Source organism: Periplaneta americana, chromosome 1 (genome assembly GCF_040183065.1).
Source record: "Periplaneta americana isolate PAMFEO1 chromosome 1, P.americana_PAMFEO1_priV1, whole genome shotgun sequence".
In the NCBI taxonomy this organism is placed as follows: Eukaryota; Metazoa; Arthropoda; class Insecta; order Blattodea; family Blattidae; genus Periplaneta; species Periplaneta americana.
The window spans coordinates 11491878-11509707 of NC_091117.1; the positions used below are offsets into that span (position 1 = coordinate 11491878).

Here is a 17830-nt window from a genome sequence, read left to right on the forward strand (position 1 = left end):
AAACGTTCCGGTGAATTTCAATGTTGTGAAGGCCATAACTCGGAAATGAAGCATTTCCGGACACATGTTGTAATGAACTATTTTGATTGTCTACATGTGGGAAATACATACCTAAAATTATGCCCCGTATTTTTTAAACACCCTGTATACAGTCGCGAAGCTTGAGGTGTTTTTTTGCAAATCTCGTGATAAAGCGCTCCAAGCGGTTAGCAACTAGAAACAATAGACTGTCCACGGTCGAACTGTCCACGGTCGACTTTGGACTGTGTCGTATTTCTATCGAGTGCTAGCTCGTTGCGTATTTCACATAGATGCTTGTGAAATGTTCGTTATTGGTTGTAATGAAAATGTTAATGGCTAAAATATAATTGGAATAATAATATGGGACAAGGAGGAAACGTTTGTAGTGCTATAAATTGTAGCAACAGTAAGAGAAAGAGGCCAGAGTTATCCTTTGTCCGATTTCCGAAAGATTCAGAAAGGTTCCTGGGTTTCCACAAGAATGCTGTGCAGAAACAAAACTCTTAATTTTGAAGTTCTTTGTGACTGTTAGAATACATTAAATTTCACAATGAAATGTTTCAGTCTAACCGAAAGGACACTAGACATCGGTTAAAGTTCTGTCACTTAGGCTGCTAAATTTCCAGAGAAATAAAGGTTAGGTCTACTTTTTTTTTCAGAGGATATATTTTTAATTGTAGCTATTAATTTTGTTATTATTTTTATGTGTTATTTTACTAAAGACGTAGAAAAATTAAGTTTGTTTTAATGACATTTATTGATCACGTTTTATTTTCAATTCTGGTGGGATTATTATTGCTTAGGCCTATTTTTTTCAAAGGATATGTTTTTAATTATAGCTGTTAATTTTGTTGTAATTTTTATTTGTTGCTTTACTAGAGACGTAGAAAAAGTCTGTTACAATAAAATTTATGGATCACGTTTTATTTCCAATTCTGGTGTGATTATTATTGCTTAACCTCATCCCACTTTGTTAACTACGTAAGCCTACACTACAAGTACCGATACACGTAAGTTACTCCATTAATTCATATTTCCATTATTACTGTTGTAAAGAGAAATGCAAATTAATATTTATTGGTTTCATAGTTAATTATCGCTATAATCTTGAATGAGTGAAGCTATTATAGTAAATTTCAGTTCGTTTTGCACAAACAAAAATTATATTACTTATTTCTTGCAGGTATCTTCGAGTTTATGGTGGAATTTAATATACTTCATTAAAATAATAAATTAACTTTATGCATTTAATATTTCAATAATGGAAGGAAGGTGTTAATTTTTCCAAAGAACACGACAACGAAAGTGTAACATATTTTGACGTCTGCTAGGAGAGAGATCTGCGATGATGAGGCGATAGTAGCGATCCTAGTGGTGGGCAACTACCCATGTTTGCATTTTTACTACATATTGAGCTTCGCGACTGTACATAGTAGACTGTGGTGTCACCTCGAACTTCTCTGTCTGTTATGTGGGTGCGTTTGATTGTTGAAAGGTGTTGAAAAATGGAGTCAAATAGTGTGTGTGTACTGAAATTGATCTGTGTGTTGAGAATTTGATCGGGATGTGTTTTAGTGTGTTTGTATATTTCGTATTGTTCTAGTGTGTTGAGTTTTTGGTTCTTGGGTTGTATGTGTAGGATTTCCATGTCCGCATTTATGTTATTGTATGTATGGTTAGCATTGGTTATGTGATCGGCGTATGTAGATGTATTGTGTCCTCTGTATTGTGTCTTTTCAACACCTTTCAACAATCAAACGCACCCACATAACAGGCAGAGAAGTTCGAGATGACGCCGAGATCTAGTAGGCTCTGAGGATGGTATGTGAAGCACCGAAACAGCTGTAAGCCACACAAACTTACATAATTAACACGAGTAAGTCCGCTAGTTAATCAATTAATTAAAAAATCGTAATAATGATATGATCAGGGTTGCCAGATGTCCTGGATTTCCCAGGATTGTTATGGATTTTAATGGTGTCTCCTGTGTCCTGGATTGAGTTATATTTGTCCCGGAATGTTAAAAAGATTGGAAAAATAAAATTTATTACTCATTTCTATAAAATTATTTTTAAAATGCCTTATTCATTTTTTCAAAACTCTGTCCAAACTATGTTCAACGTCATCATTAACGCCGTCTGGTGCCTTCTATTGGTTGTACTGAAATAAAAACGATAATACTACGGTATGTATTAGGTACTTACAGTATCTTAATATTTTATCCTCTTTAGAATTTGATTTATTATTGATAGGATTTAAACACTATATCATGCATTTTTGCTGTATAGATCAGGTTGTAATACAACATTATTTTTCCAGACTTCATCAATAATTCAAAGGAAATTTCATAATCTAGCAGAAACTTAACAAAATTAAAAGTTTAAGCCCTATATGTATAATTAGTTGAAATACATAAATGAATCAAATCAGTTATATCCTCCTGTATACTAAATTATACTTCATACATGATTATGATATCAGATGTATGTGCAAAGACCCAAAGTCTAGTACAATATACCTGCATTTGTGCCCTAACTGTAACCTACAGAATTTTTTAGTATTTTTCCTCATTGATTAAATCTACATACTTTCACTTCAACAAACAAAATTTGATAACACAATCTCAAGGGAAAAAGTGGAACTCCCTGCATCAAAATCCTCAGTTAATTCCCGATTTACCACGAAAATCGTCTGTAACTGCATTTAGATTGGCAACAGGCCATGATTGTTTGGCCAAACACCTGCACAGAATTGGAATATATCAGTCCCCTAACTGCCCATTGTGCAACTCAAACCAAGAAATGGATTCGGAACACCTCAAAATCTGTGCTTCAGTGGCTGGCCATGATAATATCTTTGAAAAATATTGGAGTGCCAGAGGTCAAATGACTTTACTGTCAAATGCCTGGCATTAGAAAACAACAGCAACAGTATTTTTCCACATGTCAGTGACTTTTTAAAAGCTCCAATACACACAGGTCCGCAAATTAATCGTTGTCGAGATAATGCACATTTTCTGTTGAGATTCCTCACTGACTGAAGACGTAACTGAATTCTACCTAGAGTAGGTTCAAAATGCTGTCCATGCATCTGAACGCAACGTTATGCTCTTCTCTGTACTGAACTACGAATCCTCTCGGACAATTCTGAATCATTCCTTATTTGCCGAAAGGCACATAAAATCCGAAACCGCAATTCCTGGAGTGTGTTGATCTCAGAAGTGTAAACCAGGCTTTTTACATAGCCCCAAACACAGAAATCTAATCGGATTTAAATCCGGTAAGCTAGAAGGCCACAGTACATGCCCTCCTCTGCCTAAAAGAATATCACATGGACAGTTAATTTGCAGACCAATGTTTATTGGAGCTGTTTTGCTTCTTTCAGTTCATGCTTTTCATCTGTAAATTATTGACGATCACTTTTGAAACATCCTGTATTCTCTTCTGCTTTCATCTAGCCAATGCTACCTACACTGTCCTATCTTCTCCCATCCTATCCTACGCTACGCTCTTCTAATTCAAAACTGCAGATATGTGCGTGGACTGTCATGTTTACACACCTGGTATAGGAGACGAGCTGCCTCTAAGAAGTGATTAGCTTTCCGGTACAGTTCCACTGCTTCAAGTGTCTTGTCCTTTGCTAGCAAATGGGTTGCGTACTTGGCCAACAGATTGCCGATTTCAGGAAGCTTGTACATCTTTGCCAGCTCCACTGCTTGGTCCCACTGGTTCAGACTCACGCAGGTATCCACGGCAGATTTCACCTGCCCACACTTCCAACACCACAATATATTAATTATATGTGCTACGCTGAAGTTAATCTATGGAATGAACAGTAGCCAGTAATTTTATTGGAAGGATTTACATTACATCAGAATTTTTTAAAGCAATTTTTATTACTGCACAAATCAGCATCAAAATTCTAAGATACTGTTGGCTGTTACGAGTTAATTTCTTACATAAATTTTGCATAATTATGCTACAATTGTTCACATTACTTGTATTTTTCTGTTTATTGTAACTGTGTGTAACTTATACAGTACAATGCAAATTTCCATGACTACAAGGCTACTGCTTTCACTTGGTATCTGTTGTTGTCTTTCAACTTTTATTATTGCACAAATTGTGTATGACTGCACACTAAAAAACTCTGCATTACATTAATTCAACATCAATGCAATCTCCTTTCTTATTGTTTTCCATACTAATCCAATATACGTAATTAGGGTCCCATGAAAGTGGTTTTATTTTTAAGGAAAATCAGTTACAAAATTTCAAGATTTAGGTGTTACTACTAATTTCGCGGTATTATTTTTAAATTATATATGCAGGGTGAACCATAAATAAAGTCATTAATTTTAGGGGGTTATTCTTTGAGATATTTCAAACAAAAAAGTTTAATACAAATTTGCTAGTTTTGCTTCCTTTTGGAGAAGAAAATGGTTTTATATTAAACATTTCATAGTACGTTTCAGAAAAGCCATTGATTTAATGCCCCATGTGCACTGTTAATTTAAGAGAGCAGTGTATTGTTTTGAATAAATTTTATTCAGCTTCCTCCAAGTGAAGGCTTCCTAGAAGACAAAGCTTACCATAAAATTGTTGTTTTTCTTTTTTTCAGTAAATGGTAGGTAAACAATTATAATGAAAAAAAAGAAAACAATGGAGAAGGAAAAGAAAAAGAAATAACACAATTATAAATAATTGAAAACGACTAAACAAAACATCATTAATTCCAGTAGGAACATAACATTTCCTAGTATCTACAGTGAAACCTCTCCTTATGGACACCCCCAAGATACGGACACTCCTCATATGCGGACGGATTTTTATGTCCCAACTGAAATAATATAGAAATAATGACAAATTTAACTCTTGTTTACGGACACTCTCAGACACGGACACGGACAGCTGTTTCACAGTCCTAAAGCTTGCTTTACCTCCTGACTGCGGACAGAACTTGGTTTTCAAGACCTAATGTGGAAAATTTAGTTTCGAGAACTGTACAGAAATTCCTTAACATGAAAGAAGACAATAAGGGTCTCGTAGGATACCACTAACCCCTTGTTAGCTGAAAGAGGGTGGATAAACAAAGTCATAAAATTTAACCTGTCTGATAGGTTCAAGGCTTCCGCGATCGTGAAATTGTATTGCACCCATGATAGGGTTAGTAGGATTATTCTCTTCACTTCAATCAGTTGTTCTCTTTCGAGAGACATGGCACCTGAATGTAAAGGTTAAGTTGAAAACTGTCAATTACAGTACTGCATAACTGTAGACTTAGAATAAAACTGCATGGCACAGTACTGTATTTTCCTTTTTCGGTCTTATCTACTGTAGTTCAAAGTTGCAAAGAATTTATTGCAGTATAGGCTACTGTTTTTAGAATTAAACTACAGTAATACATTTCATTTAAAGAATGAAGGGATACATAATGCATATTATAAATTTACCATTAGATTGGGGAGCCTCCGTCCCAATAAAGGACACCTCCCAGAAGCGGACAGATTGTTACATCCCTTCGATATCCGTAACTGAGAGCTTTCACTGTATTTGCTATCAAGTGATCACAGTCGTCTATTTAACACTAGTTGCAAGACCCAACTTAAGTGAGCAGATCGCCATAGGAAAGAGATCAATCTATTTAAGTGTAGAGATGGTTTCTTAGGATTTTTATAGATCCCTTTACTGCAGACATAGATACTTGAGTGACAAGAGTTTGTCTAGTCCTAGTATTGTTTACGAAATTCTGAAAAATTGAAACATGTCAGAAAACTTACAGAAAAGCAGACCTGAGTTAACACCGTTTCATATCCAGGGACGTACAATAGACTGACGTAAATATAGGCTTTCCCATTACTCAAAGTGTCATCTAGGTCTGAAATCTGAATCCAAGCATAGGACTTACCTTCATATATGCCGTAACAGCTTGGGCACACATTCCCACAGATGCAAATTTCTCGCCAATGGACGAGAGGAGATTGTGATTGTCGGGCAAGTTAGCAACAATGTTTTCAAGGGCGTCATAGTCTTCCAGCATGTAGTAGCACTCAACGAGCTGTTCCTGGTTGCGTCCCTTCTCGTAGTACTCCTTAGCTCCCTCCCAGTTCTGGCGGTGAGCAAAATAGTCCCCAATTGAGTTCCAAGCAATTTCCATCTGAACGTCAGTGCCGCCAGAGCCCATCTTCAACAGCTGCACCACTCGGAACCAGTCGCCCAGCTTCTCTCTCAAGGAAATGGCCAAGTCCCTGCGATCAGACGGACATCAACAGTCTTCATAATTATGGAGCAAATGGAATTTGCCAAATCTTTTCCTTTTACGGAAGTGTCAGGAAAAAAAAACATAAGTTTTGATCAATAGATTGAAACTCTCTAAACTAGCTCCGGGAATTAATGGTTGGACTGAGAATAAACTGTTTCCTATTAATTTTGTTGAATTTAACTTTTACACTAAAATGCTTTAAATTTTTAACAATACACGGTGTTAGGGGTTTGAGTGCATAAATTTTAACAGGAGATTCTTTGTATTTTAATTAATTTAGTAGTCTGACCCAATATTTTGGGTTTGCCCTGTGACACAGGATAGCTCACAATAAAATTTAAAATGAAAAATTATATAAACGGGTTTCAGACAAAAGTGAATAAGACATAAGAAAAAAAAAAATAGAACCAAGTGTAATTTAAATTGAATGTACACCATAAAGATGCTGACGAAATATCGCTACAGAAAATTTTATTATGGTGGTGACGATGGCATCTTGAAGATCTCTCGTCAGCTTGTATTTTTCCCTCCACTTTACACAGGATGGTGCCTCTCGCTCCGAAGAAGAGACTTTTTCAATGTTGTATTTCGCTGATAGGTACTGAATCGTGGGCTCGTAGATTTTCTTTTTCTCTTCGTTCACTTCAGATGGTTGAGTGGCTGAGATTTCAAATCTGATGGTAGGATCAATTATTTCGGCTGTCTGTTTATTCCTATTTATAGCTATGATATCGATCCTACGATTGCTCCCACCATCAGCAATACAATGAACTTCCTCGTGAACGTCTAGATTTTTGGATCGAAGTGCATCAGCGATCATAGAACGTATGGTGTTGTGACGTTTTATTCTGAGTACTTCTCCCTGTGGGCAACTCCCAAGCACATGTGGTAAAGTTTCATACTCACTGCAGTGCCTACAGTGGGTTGTGCCTGTAGAGCGATCAGGGAGAGAACATACTGGTGCCACCATCGCAGTCATTTTTAGCATTTCTCTCCATTCAGAACTTGATAATCCGTCATGCTTGATGATCCACGAGTTGGCTGCAGGTACTTCTTCAAACAATACAACTCCTTTTCCTTTCTGAGGGTATGCACACCAGGTTTTAAATTCACGGTACCGAAGATGTTGCCTTAATTGCTTCACGGATCCTGTAGCCTCATCTCTGCTCACTTGCAATTCCGACAAGCAACGGGTTCTTATAGTTTCGTACAGCATTAATGTGCTGGTCATTTAGGTGTTCTAGCTTGGTATTGATGTTGAGTTGCTGCAGATAGGCTTCCCATGTAGCGCGCATCACTGACAATCCTTTGTATTTGGTACTTGTATAGAACCAATACGTCTAGTGAAATATTTTCCTACAACACATAGTTAAACAAATAAAAAATGTTGTTGTTTTCTAATGCCAGGCGTTTGACAATAAAGTCATTTGACCTCTTGCACTCCAATATTTTTCAAAGATATTATCATGGTCAGCCACTGAAGCACAGATTTTGAGGTGTTCCGAATCCATTTCTTGGTTTGAGTTGCACAATGGGCAGTTAGGGGACTGATATATTCCAATTCTATGCAGATGTTTGGCCAAACAATCATGGCCTGTTGCCAATCTAAATGCAGCTACAGACGATTTTCGTGGTAAATCGGGAATTAACTGTGGATTATGATGCAGAGAGTTCCACTTTTTCCCTTGAGATTGTGTTATCAAATTTTGTTTGTTATTCTTTGAGATATTTCAAATAAAAAAGTTTAATACAATTTTACTCGTTTTGCTTCCTTTTGGAGAAGAAAATGGTTTTATATTTAACATGTCATAGCATGTTTTGGGAAAGCCACTGATTTAATTCCCAATCGGCACTGTCAATTTAAGAGAGCAGTGTATTATGATGATCAGGGAAAGGATTTATATGTAAATACATATTTACTTATAAAGCTAATATAATTTATATTTTGCATTATCTTTATGTTTCACAATGTGTAGGGTTGAAAAATCCTACTTTTATTTTCCATATTTTTCCATATTTTAGAGTTTAGTACATATTTTCGTTAATTTCCATATATTTTCCATATTTCATATAAAACAGTCCATATTATATTAGGTTTAACAATAAAACAAAACAAAATTCCATTAACTTTTAAAAATACATTTCAACAATAGATATTTAAACACATGTTCAGTAATCCCTTTAACATCAGAGTTATTTGAAAATTAGCAGTCCTATCAACAATGGGAAAGTAAGTTACAAAACTGTATTAATTTAATTTAAAATTTTTAACAGACTTCAGTTGTGCAGCTCAACAGTTAAATGCCAGTCAGAGTACACATAGGTTCAGTTTTGTAAATCATACTATAAAGACGGTAAATATGCCAAAAGTACGTCATTCAGTCAATTTAAAATCAAAACTAACAAGTTACATTTCAGAATTTAAAGAAGATGGTTTATCAACTGACAATAAAATATTATTTTGTAATTTGTGTCAGTGTGCAGTATCATCTACACAAAAGTTCCTGGTGCAACAACACATTACAACTAGTAAACATCAGGCCAACAAACAACTAAATTCCAAGCAGAGACAATTGTTTTTAACACAACCAACAACATCGAATGTAAGATCTGAGTTTAACATCGACCTGTGCCGTTCTCTCATCTCTGCTGATATTCCTCTCTACAAACTAAAGAATAAGGTCTTCAGGGAATTCCTTGAAAAATATACTCAACATACAATCCCGGATGAGTCAACACTTAGGAAGACGTATGCTCCACCCATCTACGATGAGACAATACAGAAGATAAGAGATGAAATTAAAGATAGTTCAATTTGGGTTTCCATTGATGAGACTCCCGACAAAGAAGGTAGACTTGTTGGTAATGTAGTTATCGGTTTGTTAAGTGAACAATATTCTGAACGAATTCTTTTACATTGTGATGTTCTAGAAAAGTGCAATAACAAAACTATAGTTAAACTGTTCAACGAAGCTATGGGTATCCTGTGGCCAAAGGGTATTATGTACGATAATGTGTTATTCTTTATTAGCGATGCTGCCCCTTATATGGTCAAAGCTGGACAAGCATTATCTGTTGTATATCCTAAATTGACTCATTTTACTTGTGTGGCGCATGCATTTCATCGTGTGGCAGAAGTGGTCAGAGACAATTTCCCTAAAGTAGATTTGTTGATTTCATCAGTGAAAAAAGTATTTCTCAAAGCTCCCAGTAGAGTTAACGTGTTGAAAGAAATGTACCCTGAAATTCCATTGCCACCAAAGCCAATTTTAACTAGATGGGGTACATGGCTAGAAGCAGTTGAATATTATGCCGAACATATAGACTCTATTAACAATGTTCTCCTTGCATTGGACTCTGAAGATGCAGTCTCAATTGATACTGCGAAAACAGTTACCTGTGACATAAGTGTGAAGAATGACTTAGCTCACATTCAGCATACATTTTCATGCATCATAAAAACGCTCAAAAGTCTCCAAAATAGGCACCTTTCACTATCTGAAAGTTTTGAAATTATAAATAGTACTGTGGAACAACTGAATCGTGGTAGAGGTAAAGTTGCAGATGCAGTAAGAGCTAAGGTGGACACTGTACTTTCAAAAAACCCTGGATATGAAGAACTACAAAAGGTTGTTGCTGTGATGAGTGGTGAATCAACAGTGAAGATTAACTTGGACTTATCCCCAGCAGACATTGTGAAATTGAATTATGTACCAGTTACTTCTTGTGACGTCGAACGCTCTTTTAGTCAGTATAAATCTATCCTCAGAGACAATAGAAGAAGATTCACTTTTCAGCACTTGAAAGAAATGTTTGTAACCTATTGTTATGGTAACAGACAATAAAAATTGTGTTTTGTTGAAACTACATTGGAAGATAAGGTACGTCCATTATATTTTTTGTTTAGTTTGATTAAAATGTACCAATATTTAACGTACATAGTCATTTTTTTATAATTTTAAGTCCATATTTAATTCCATATTTTGGTAAAAATCCATATTTAATTCCATATTTTGGTAAAAATAACTACATATATATTTACATATTTCATATATTTTTAGTCCATATAAATCCGTTCCCTGATGATGATAAATGATTGAAAGAATTTTAGCACTGTTTACGAAATTCTGAAAAATTGAAACATGTCAGAAAACTTACAAAAAAAGCAGACCTGAAATTATGTGGAAAGTTTCGTTGCCAATGTTTTCATATCTCTCTAAAATTTTAAGTTTTATTATGAATGTCGCGATAGATATTAAAAAGATGAACAATTTATGTCTTTGTCTTTTTTTTGCACAAAGTGAATTGTTTATTCGCAAATTAATGCCATGTACAATACTAATGACTTAGTTACACGGAATGTACAGATAATAAAATTTGAGCATTTGAATCCTCAATAGTTTGGCGCCCTTTGTTGTGCATACAATGGCAGCTATTAATACGTTTCGTGTTTCATTCTTTGTCAATTTTTGTATTGTTTTATACTCTTGCATCAATAAAATTATCATTCAATGTTTTAACGTCAGTTTGTAGTTCGCATCAGCTGATTGCATGGTCGCCCAAATTTCACAGAAAAGAAGACCACATTAGCTGTAATGATAGACTTTGAAGCCGCTTTTGATAATACTCCACACAGATCCATTTTATTACAATCTATGGAACTTGGTATCAAAGGCAGAATGCTAAGATTTCTACATTCTTTTCTTAATGAACGAACAATTCAAACCTCAGTAAATAATCATTTATCTTTATCAAAAAAAAAATTACAGGTGGTATACCTCAAGGTTCTGTTTTAAGCCCAAATTTATTTAATATAATGTTACATGACTTACCTGATGTTTTTCCACAGGAGGTAAAAATAAGTAGTTATGCAGATGATGTTACAATATGGGCTACGAACAAAGATCCAAACGAATCATTAAGAGTTATACAAACAGCTGTAAATAATATCAGCAATTGGGCATCCAAATGGAATTTATCTATCTCACAATAAAAAACTGAATATACTGTCTTCACAAGAAGATATAGCTTAAAAAACTATAAACCTCACATTTATTTGAATAATCAAGAAATTCAGTACAATCCAACTCCTAAGATCCTAGGATTAATTTTTGATGAAAAACTTTTATGGAAAACACATTTAACCAATGTTGCTTCGCAGTGTCTACCACGATTAAATCTCTTGATGATCATAGCTAGTAGGAAATGGGGATCAGACATCACGACAATGCGTCTGTTTTATAATGCTCATGTTGTTGTTGTTTTCTAATGCCAGGCATTTGACAATAAAGTCATCTGACCTCTTGGACTCCAATATTTTTCAAAGATATTATCATGGTCAGCCACTGAAGCACAGATTTTGAGGCATTCCGAATCCATTTCTAGCTGATTCTGTACCATTAAAGTAGTCCGCGCCCAGAGATCCGATTGGAGGACTATTTTACCTCCGGATAATTTTACCTTAATGGTACTCATTTCATGCTTATATACGATCAAAATTGACCTATGGATGTGAAATATAAGGAGGAGCATCAGCAACTCATCTACAAAAAATATCTGTTCTTCAAAACTCAGCCTTAAGATTAGCCTAGGAGTACCAAAAACCACATCAACTGTTGCCCTAGAAATTGAATGTAATATTCAACCAAGCAGGCACTATATATTACAAAAGGATTCAAAAATACATTTAAAATTGCAAGCCTCATCCAGATCTCAGATGTTCTTCAAACTGTCAGATGATATCCTGTGTAATTTCTATAAAATAAAAAAAGAAGAAATACCAATCTATATCACAGACACACTCATTGCTAAAACTCCAGTTGTGAACGAAATTCATCCATGGAAATGGGTGATTCCAGAATATAGCATACAAATTCCAGGAAATCATTCCAAAAATGATCCTCCATACATTCTTAAGTTAGATGACATGGAACTACTCTGCAGCATATATAAGGATCACCTTCAAATTTATACAGATGGATCTCTAAACCCTAATAATGGGACATCAGGAGCAGGATATTACATTCCAAAATATCAAGAAAGTTATTTCATACCATGTTCATCCTCCTCCAGTCTTGACACTGAATTGCTAGCTATGGATGCTGCTCTTCAGTGTGTTACTCAAATTTCTGAAAAATCTATTTGCATACTTACCGACTCCAAGGGGGCTATATTTAATATAATTAAATATGTACCAAACCCATATGCACATAGAATTATTCCAATTCAGAAACAACTAAGTAAACTGAAAGAACTCCAAAAGGAAATAACATTTCAATGGATACCTAGTCATTGTGGCATACCTGGAAACGAGGAAGTCGATAATATTGCAAAACAGGCAACACATTTGCAACCAAGACCTCTTCAAGTGATATCTCTATCCAGTGCTTTTGCTTCAGTAAAGTCTCATTTTACAAACCTATGGATCAACAATTGGCTCTCCTTTGACAAAGGAAAAATTTTACAGTCTATACAAAAGAAACCAAATGACCTGGAAATGTACAAAAACTTGCCAAGATATGTTCAAACATTTTTAACAAGAGCCAGAACAGGTCACATTGTCACTCAATTGTACCTACACCGATTTCACATTTCTGATATTCCTACTTGTCTGTGGTGTAATAATCATGATGAAGATATGGAACACATTCTTCTATACTGTCCATCCATAAACACAAAAGAAGTAGGCCTAAATTAAAATCATCAGTACCAGTTGCAGAAGACACAGCCCTGCAGTATATATTGACTACACCCCACCTCTGGCTACTAGCAACAGGCATCTATAATGAACACCGATCAAAATAACCCTCATTTCTCGTGAAAAACAACAACTGAATAGACTACAGTGGACTATAATGGACTTTATGTTGTCAGCTAACAGTTGGAGAGGAGAGCCTGCCTGGAGAGAAATAAAAAATAGGTTGCAGCCGCCAAATTACTCTTCAAGGAACAACAACTCATATAAATTGAGGGAAAGAAGACAGAGGACGGACACTGAAAAGTTTTCTTTTCTTAATCGTACTATCAGGGACTGGAATGCTTTACCTGCAGACTTACTAAAGGCTTTACCAATAACCAAAAATGTATTTAAAAATAGGCTTAAGGACTTTACTAATAGACGGTAGTATATTATAGACACTATTTGAAGTGTTCTATCAGTGAGGAAGTGTGTAGTGTCAGTGAAGTCTATTGTGTAAGTGAAGTGTGTTGGTGTCAGTGAAGTGGCTGTGCAAAGTATTTGAACAGTGAAATGGTTAGAAGTGTTAGTGAAATTAGGTAGAATCAGAGCAGTGAGTGAGTTGACAGGGAAATAAGTGTAGTGCCGAAAGGTACTTGTGCAGGTATGAACCTGTCACACTCGTGGGTCTTGGTTCGAACTTAGGGTTAAGATACAAATTAGATTTACTTTAAATGTTATTTTAAGTGACCATGCTTCATTTAATTTAGGATGCTCCTTGTTATTATTATTTTATTACCATTATTATTATTATTATTATTATTATTATTATTATAATTATTTATTAGTTGTGTTTATTATTAATTACTGAGTGTAATTAGTTACCACTGCCACCGGGTATATACCCATTTGCAGTGTGAATAAATACATACACATACATTAAAAAGATTGATTGATTGATACTGACCTTCTGTCTACTTCAAGATACAGCTTCTCTGCTTCGTCGAAGTCCTTGAAGTAAGCAGCCACTTCAGCTCTCTTCAGAGTGTCGTTATGAATATTGTGAAGTCTCTTCACAAACTGAATTCCTGGGTAGTCACTGCAGCGAACAAATGCAGCTTCAGCCGTTGGTAGATCAAGTTGCTTAACCGCTGCTTCTGCTAAAAGTCGCCTGTGGGTAAGAATAAGAGGACGCTTATATGTGATAAGACAAGACATAAAACTATTTTAAAGCATTCAACTAATAAGAATAGACATCGAATGGATCTAGAAGTGAGTTGTGTTAGCCAGGAGCACTCCAGGCCCGGTGTACCTACTGTGTATGACTCTGCCCCTTTCATTTTAATGTTTTAGAGTCGGCATTTGGGAAGGTAGTCATCTGCTATATGCGTAGAATGTTTGGTATGTGTCGTCACAAGCTTGTCCAGATAACAGACAGAATTTGGAATTGAATGGTTACATCAGCTTCTTGTCTATGTGGATAACGTGAATATGTTAGGAGAAAATCCACAAACGATTAGGGAAAACACGGGAATTTTACTGGAAGCAAGTAAAGATATAGGTTTGGAAGTAAATCCCGAAAAGACAAGGTATATGATTATGTCTCGTGACGAGAATATTGTACGAAATGGAAATATAAAAATTGGAAATTTATCTTTTGAAGAGGTGGAAAAATTCAAATACCTGGGAGCAACAGTAACAAATATAAATGATACTCGGAGGAAATTAAACACAGAATAAATATGGGAAATGCCTGTTATTATTCGGTTGAGAAACTTTTATCATCCAGTCTGCTGTCAAAAAAATCTGAAAGAATTTATAAAACAGTTATATTACTGTTTGTTCTGTATGGTTGTCAAACTTGGACTCTCACTTTGAGAGAGGAACATAGGTTAATGGTGTTTGAGAATAAGGTGCTTAGAAAAATATTTGGGGCTAAGAGGGATGAAGTTACAGGAGAATGGAGAAAGTTACACAACACAGAACTGCACGCATTGTATTCTTCACCTGACACAATTAGGAACATTAAATCCAGACGTTTGAGATGGGCAGGGCATGTAGCACGTATGGGCGAATCCAGAAATGAATATAGAGTGTTAATTGGGAGGCCGGAGGGAAAAAGATCTTTAGGGAGGCCGAGACGTAGATGGGAAGATAATATTAAAATGGATTTGAGGGATGTGAGATATGATGATAGAGAATGGATTAATCTTGCTCAGGATAGGGACCGATGGCGGGCTTATGTGAGGGCGGCAATGAACCTCAGGGTTCCTTAAAAGTAAGTAAGTAAGTCGTCACAAGCTTGTACAGTAGAACCAATCGGAATCAGTCTGTATCAAGTGCTTCCCGAGTTCATTTGTTCATTTGTGAGTATTTCAATACACTGAATAAGTAAAATAAACATATACTGTGTATGTGTAAGATAAATAAATGGAAGGAGAGACTGTAAAACGCCAGGGACTACACAGGCAGGCACGGGAAATAGTGTTTAAGGTGTACAATTATTTTAAAAACGTTGACGAACAGAATGCTGTCGGCCATCACGATGCTGGCTGCAATGTTGCCAATGCTCAAGAAACAACTGCAGAAGCATGTGGTGTGGGATTGAGAACCGTGCAAAGAATATTGTTAGTGAAAAAAAGAGGATTTGTTTGGTGTCATGCTTACAGTAATCAATGGCTAAGGTCATTATTATCTTTTGGGAATTTAAATTCTCTCCTGAGCTATTTGTATTGCGCGCACATGTGAAGTACGATGTGGCAATGTTGTATACTGCCTTGCTGGCTGTCTGGCTCTTTCGACGCAAACACTAGCAGACAACCGCCTTCCCAATTGCCGTTGATTCTAGTCAGCTGTATCAAACACTGGATTATTTAGTGTTGATGGGAGTGGTAATAGCACAGTCTAGTATATACAGTCACGAAGCTTGAGTTTATGAGGGTATTGTACATGATGTGTATCTGTGAAGAGTTACATCGTGTACTAGGATGAGTGTATGTATAAGTGTTCGTGTAAGTATAGTGTATGGAATGAGTGATGATAATGATGATAATGAGGAAGGGAGAAGGGGAAACCTGGTGCCGGTACATAGCCTACTCCTTTCGAATAGCACTAAGGGGCCGCCAGGCTTAACATCCCCGTTCGACGGACGAATCACTATCAACAGTGACATATTATGCCTCCTCTCCATATGCACTGTGGAGAGATTTGGGATTTACTCCAGGCATATTGGGGTGCACAATCTAGTGATTAGAAATTGTGCACCATCATCTCTCCTAGTCCCGAGGTAAAAATTTTACATGAAAATTTCTCACCCTGCCGGGAATCGAACCCGGGCCAGCTAGTTTGGAGGCAGACCGCTACCACAGACTCATTGAAGGTATAAAAGAAATGAAAATAAAGAAGTGCAGAGTATGTTTCCAGAATACAAATGAATGAAAAAAAAAATGCCGAGAAGACCGAAGCTTCCACGAAGTTCTACTGGTATTCTACATAACTCACCAGAGCCTCGGATGTGGGTTCTCCTCTATGAAGCTGGTGGCCTCTGTGATGCCCACCTTGTCCAGAAGGTCACGCGTGTCTCTCAGAGACTTCACCTCCAAGTCCAGCAAGTGCTCTGCAGTGGGGCGTTCTGGGTTCTGCATAATCTCGTCCAACAGGACAGCTCTAATCTCAAGGTCCTGTAACACAGGATGCGTGCAGCTAGAGACACTCTGTAGACTCATATCGGTCAAGAACATTTGCCTCCAAGACCTGAAATAGTAATATGCGTTACAAGAGTGGTATGTTGAAGTTTTCATGTTCGACTAAAAGTTTGAAAAAGTGAATTGCAGTTGAGCTTTTTTAGTTTCCGAGAATTGAAAGAAAACATACCGCTCATGTATCGTACTTTATTTTGTGCGAAGATCGTTTATTACATACCTGAAAGAGGAATTTCTAATTAGTTGCAATGAAATCTCCATCTTGGTTTCTGTTCAATGACAGCAAATTTGCAAAACAAAAATATCTATCTTCAACATTGTTGCTTTAAAATGTTTTCTGTGTTTACTATACTCCAGCAGGCCGTGATATACGTCTGTCTTTTTTTTCCCCCAGTCTATGATGAGTCTGGAATCTTGTTGATTTTTTCACGGCTTCCTTAATGTTACTTGCATCACGAATGCAGTAACTTTAGTGGAGTTGTAGAGTTTACTTAATTTTTGCAAATATTTAAAAACAATAATTAACAGTGCAATTTAGGTGAAATTGCAGTGGTAAGTTTCCAATTTATAATTATTACTATATTGAATGTCTCTAAAAATAATATGTTAAAAGCCTAAAGCAGTAAAATCAATATGTCACTTAAGCGGTAAGAAGAGGGAAATTGTTATGTGTGTTAGGTTGGGAATACTGAATGTGGAATTTTAGACTTTCCGCGGATTGGTTTTGTGCGGAAACCAAACAAATACGCACGATCTCGCACAAAATATATTTGAAGCGTATGATGCGGCTGGAGTTACCTGAAAGGAGCAGATGTACCCCGAGCTGAGGATGGGTTCTTCGGGCTCCAGTCCTCGCAACACGTACATCCGTGTCTTCTCCATGATGGCCAGCAGCTCAGGGTTGTCTGACGCCCACTTCATAGCCCAGACGTCCTTCCGCTCGAACTTGGATAGTTCCCTGCTGTTGTTGTTGGCCATGAGGGAGATGTCCAATGTGTCTCCCGACCCAGCCAAAGTACTGGTCATGCTCAGGGACAGGGACTCCAGGTCCAGGAATGTCAGCACACCAGTCACATCGATGATTGACAGGCGCCTGGGAAAGCAAGTTGGTAAGAAAACTCAGATGAAAAACAAATTAAAGAGAAACTGAAATACCGGGTGCAGCAATGGA

The 17830-nt window shown here is 36.4% G+C and overlaps 1 protein-coding gene across 3 annotated transcripts in view; it reads right to left on the reverse strand.

Moving 5' to 3' along the window:
- Oseg4 (intraflagellar transport protein Oseg4) overlaps positions 1-17830 on the reverse strand; it is a 64725-nt gene that overhangs the window by 6570 nt on the left and 40325 nt on the right. For all 3 annotated transcript variants that reach the window (XM_069835679.1, XM_069835590.1, XM_069835501.1), the window contains exons 13-17: positions 17458-17752; positions 16460-16638; positions 13926-14129; positions 5929-6268; positions 3581-3793 (exon numbers count right to left, since the gene is read on the reverse strand). In XM_069835679.1, the coding sequence (XP_069691780.1) occupies positions 3581-3793; positions 5929-6268; positions 13926-14129; positions 16460-16638; positions 17458-17752 (1231 nt within the window). The remainder of the gene's footprint in view (positions 1-3580; positions 3794-5928; positions 6269-13925; positions 14130-16459; positions 16639-17457; positions 17753-17830) is intronic.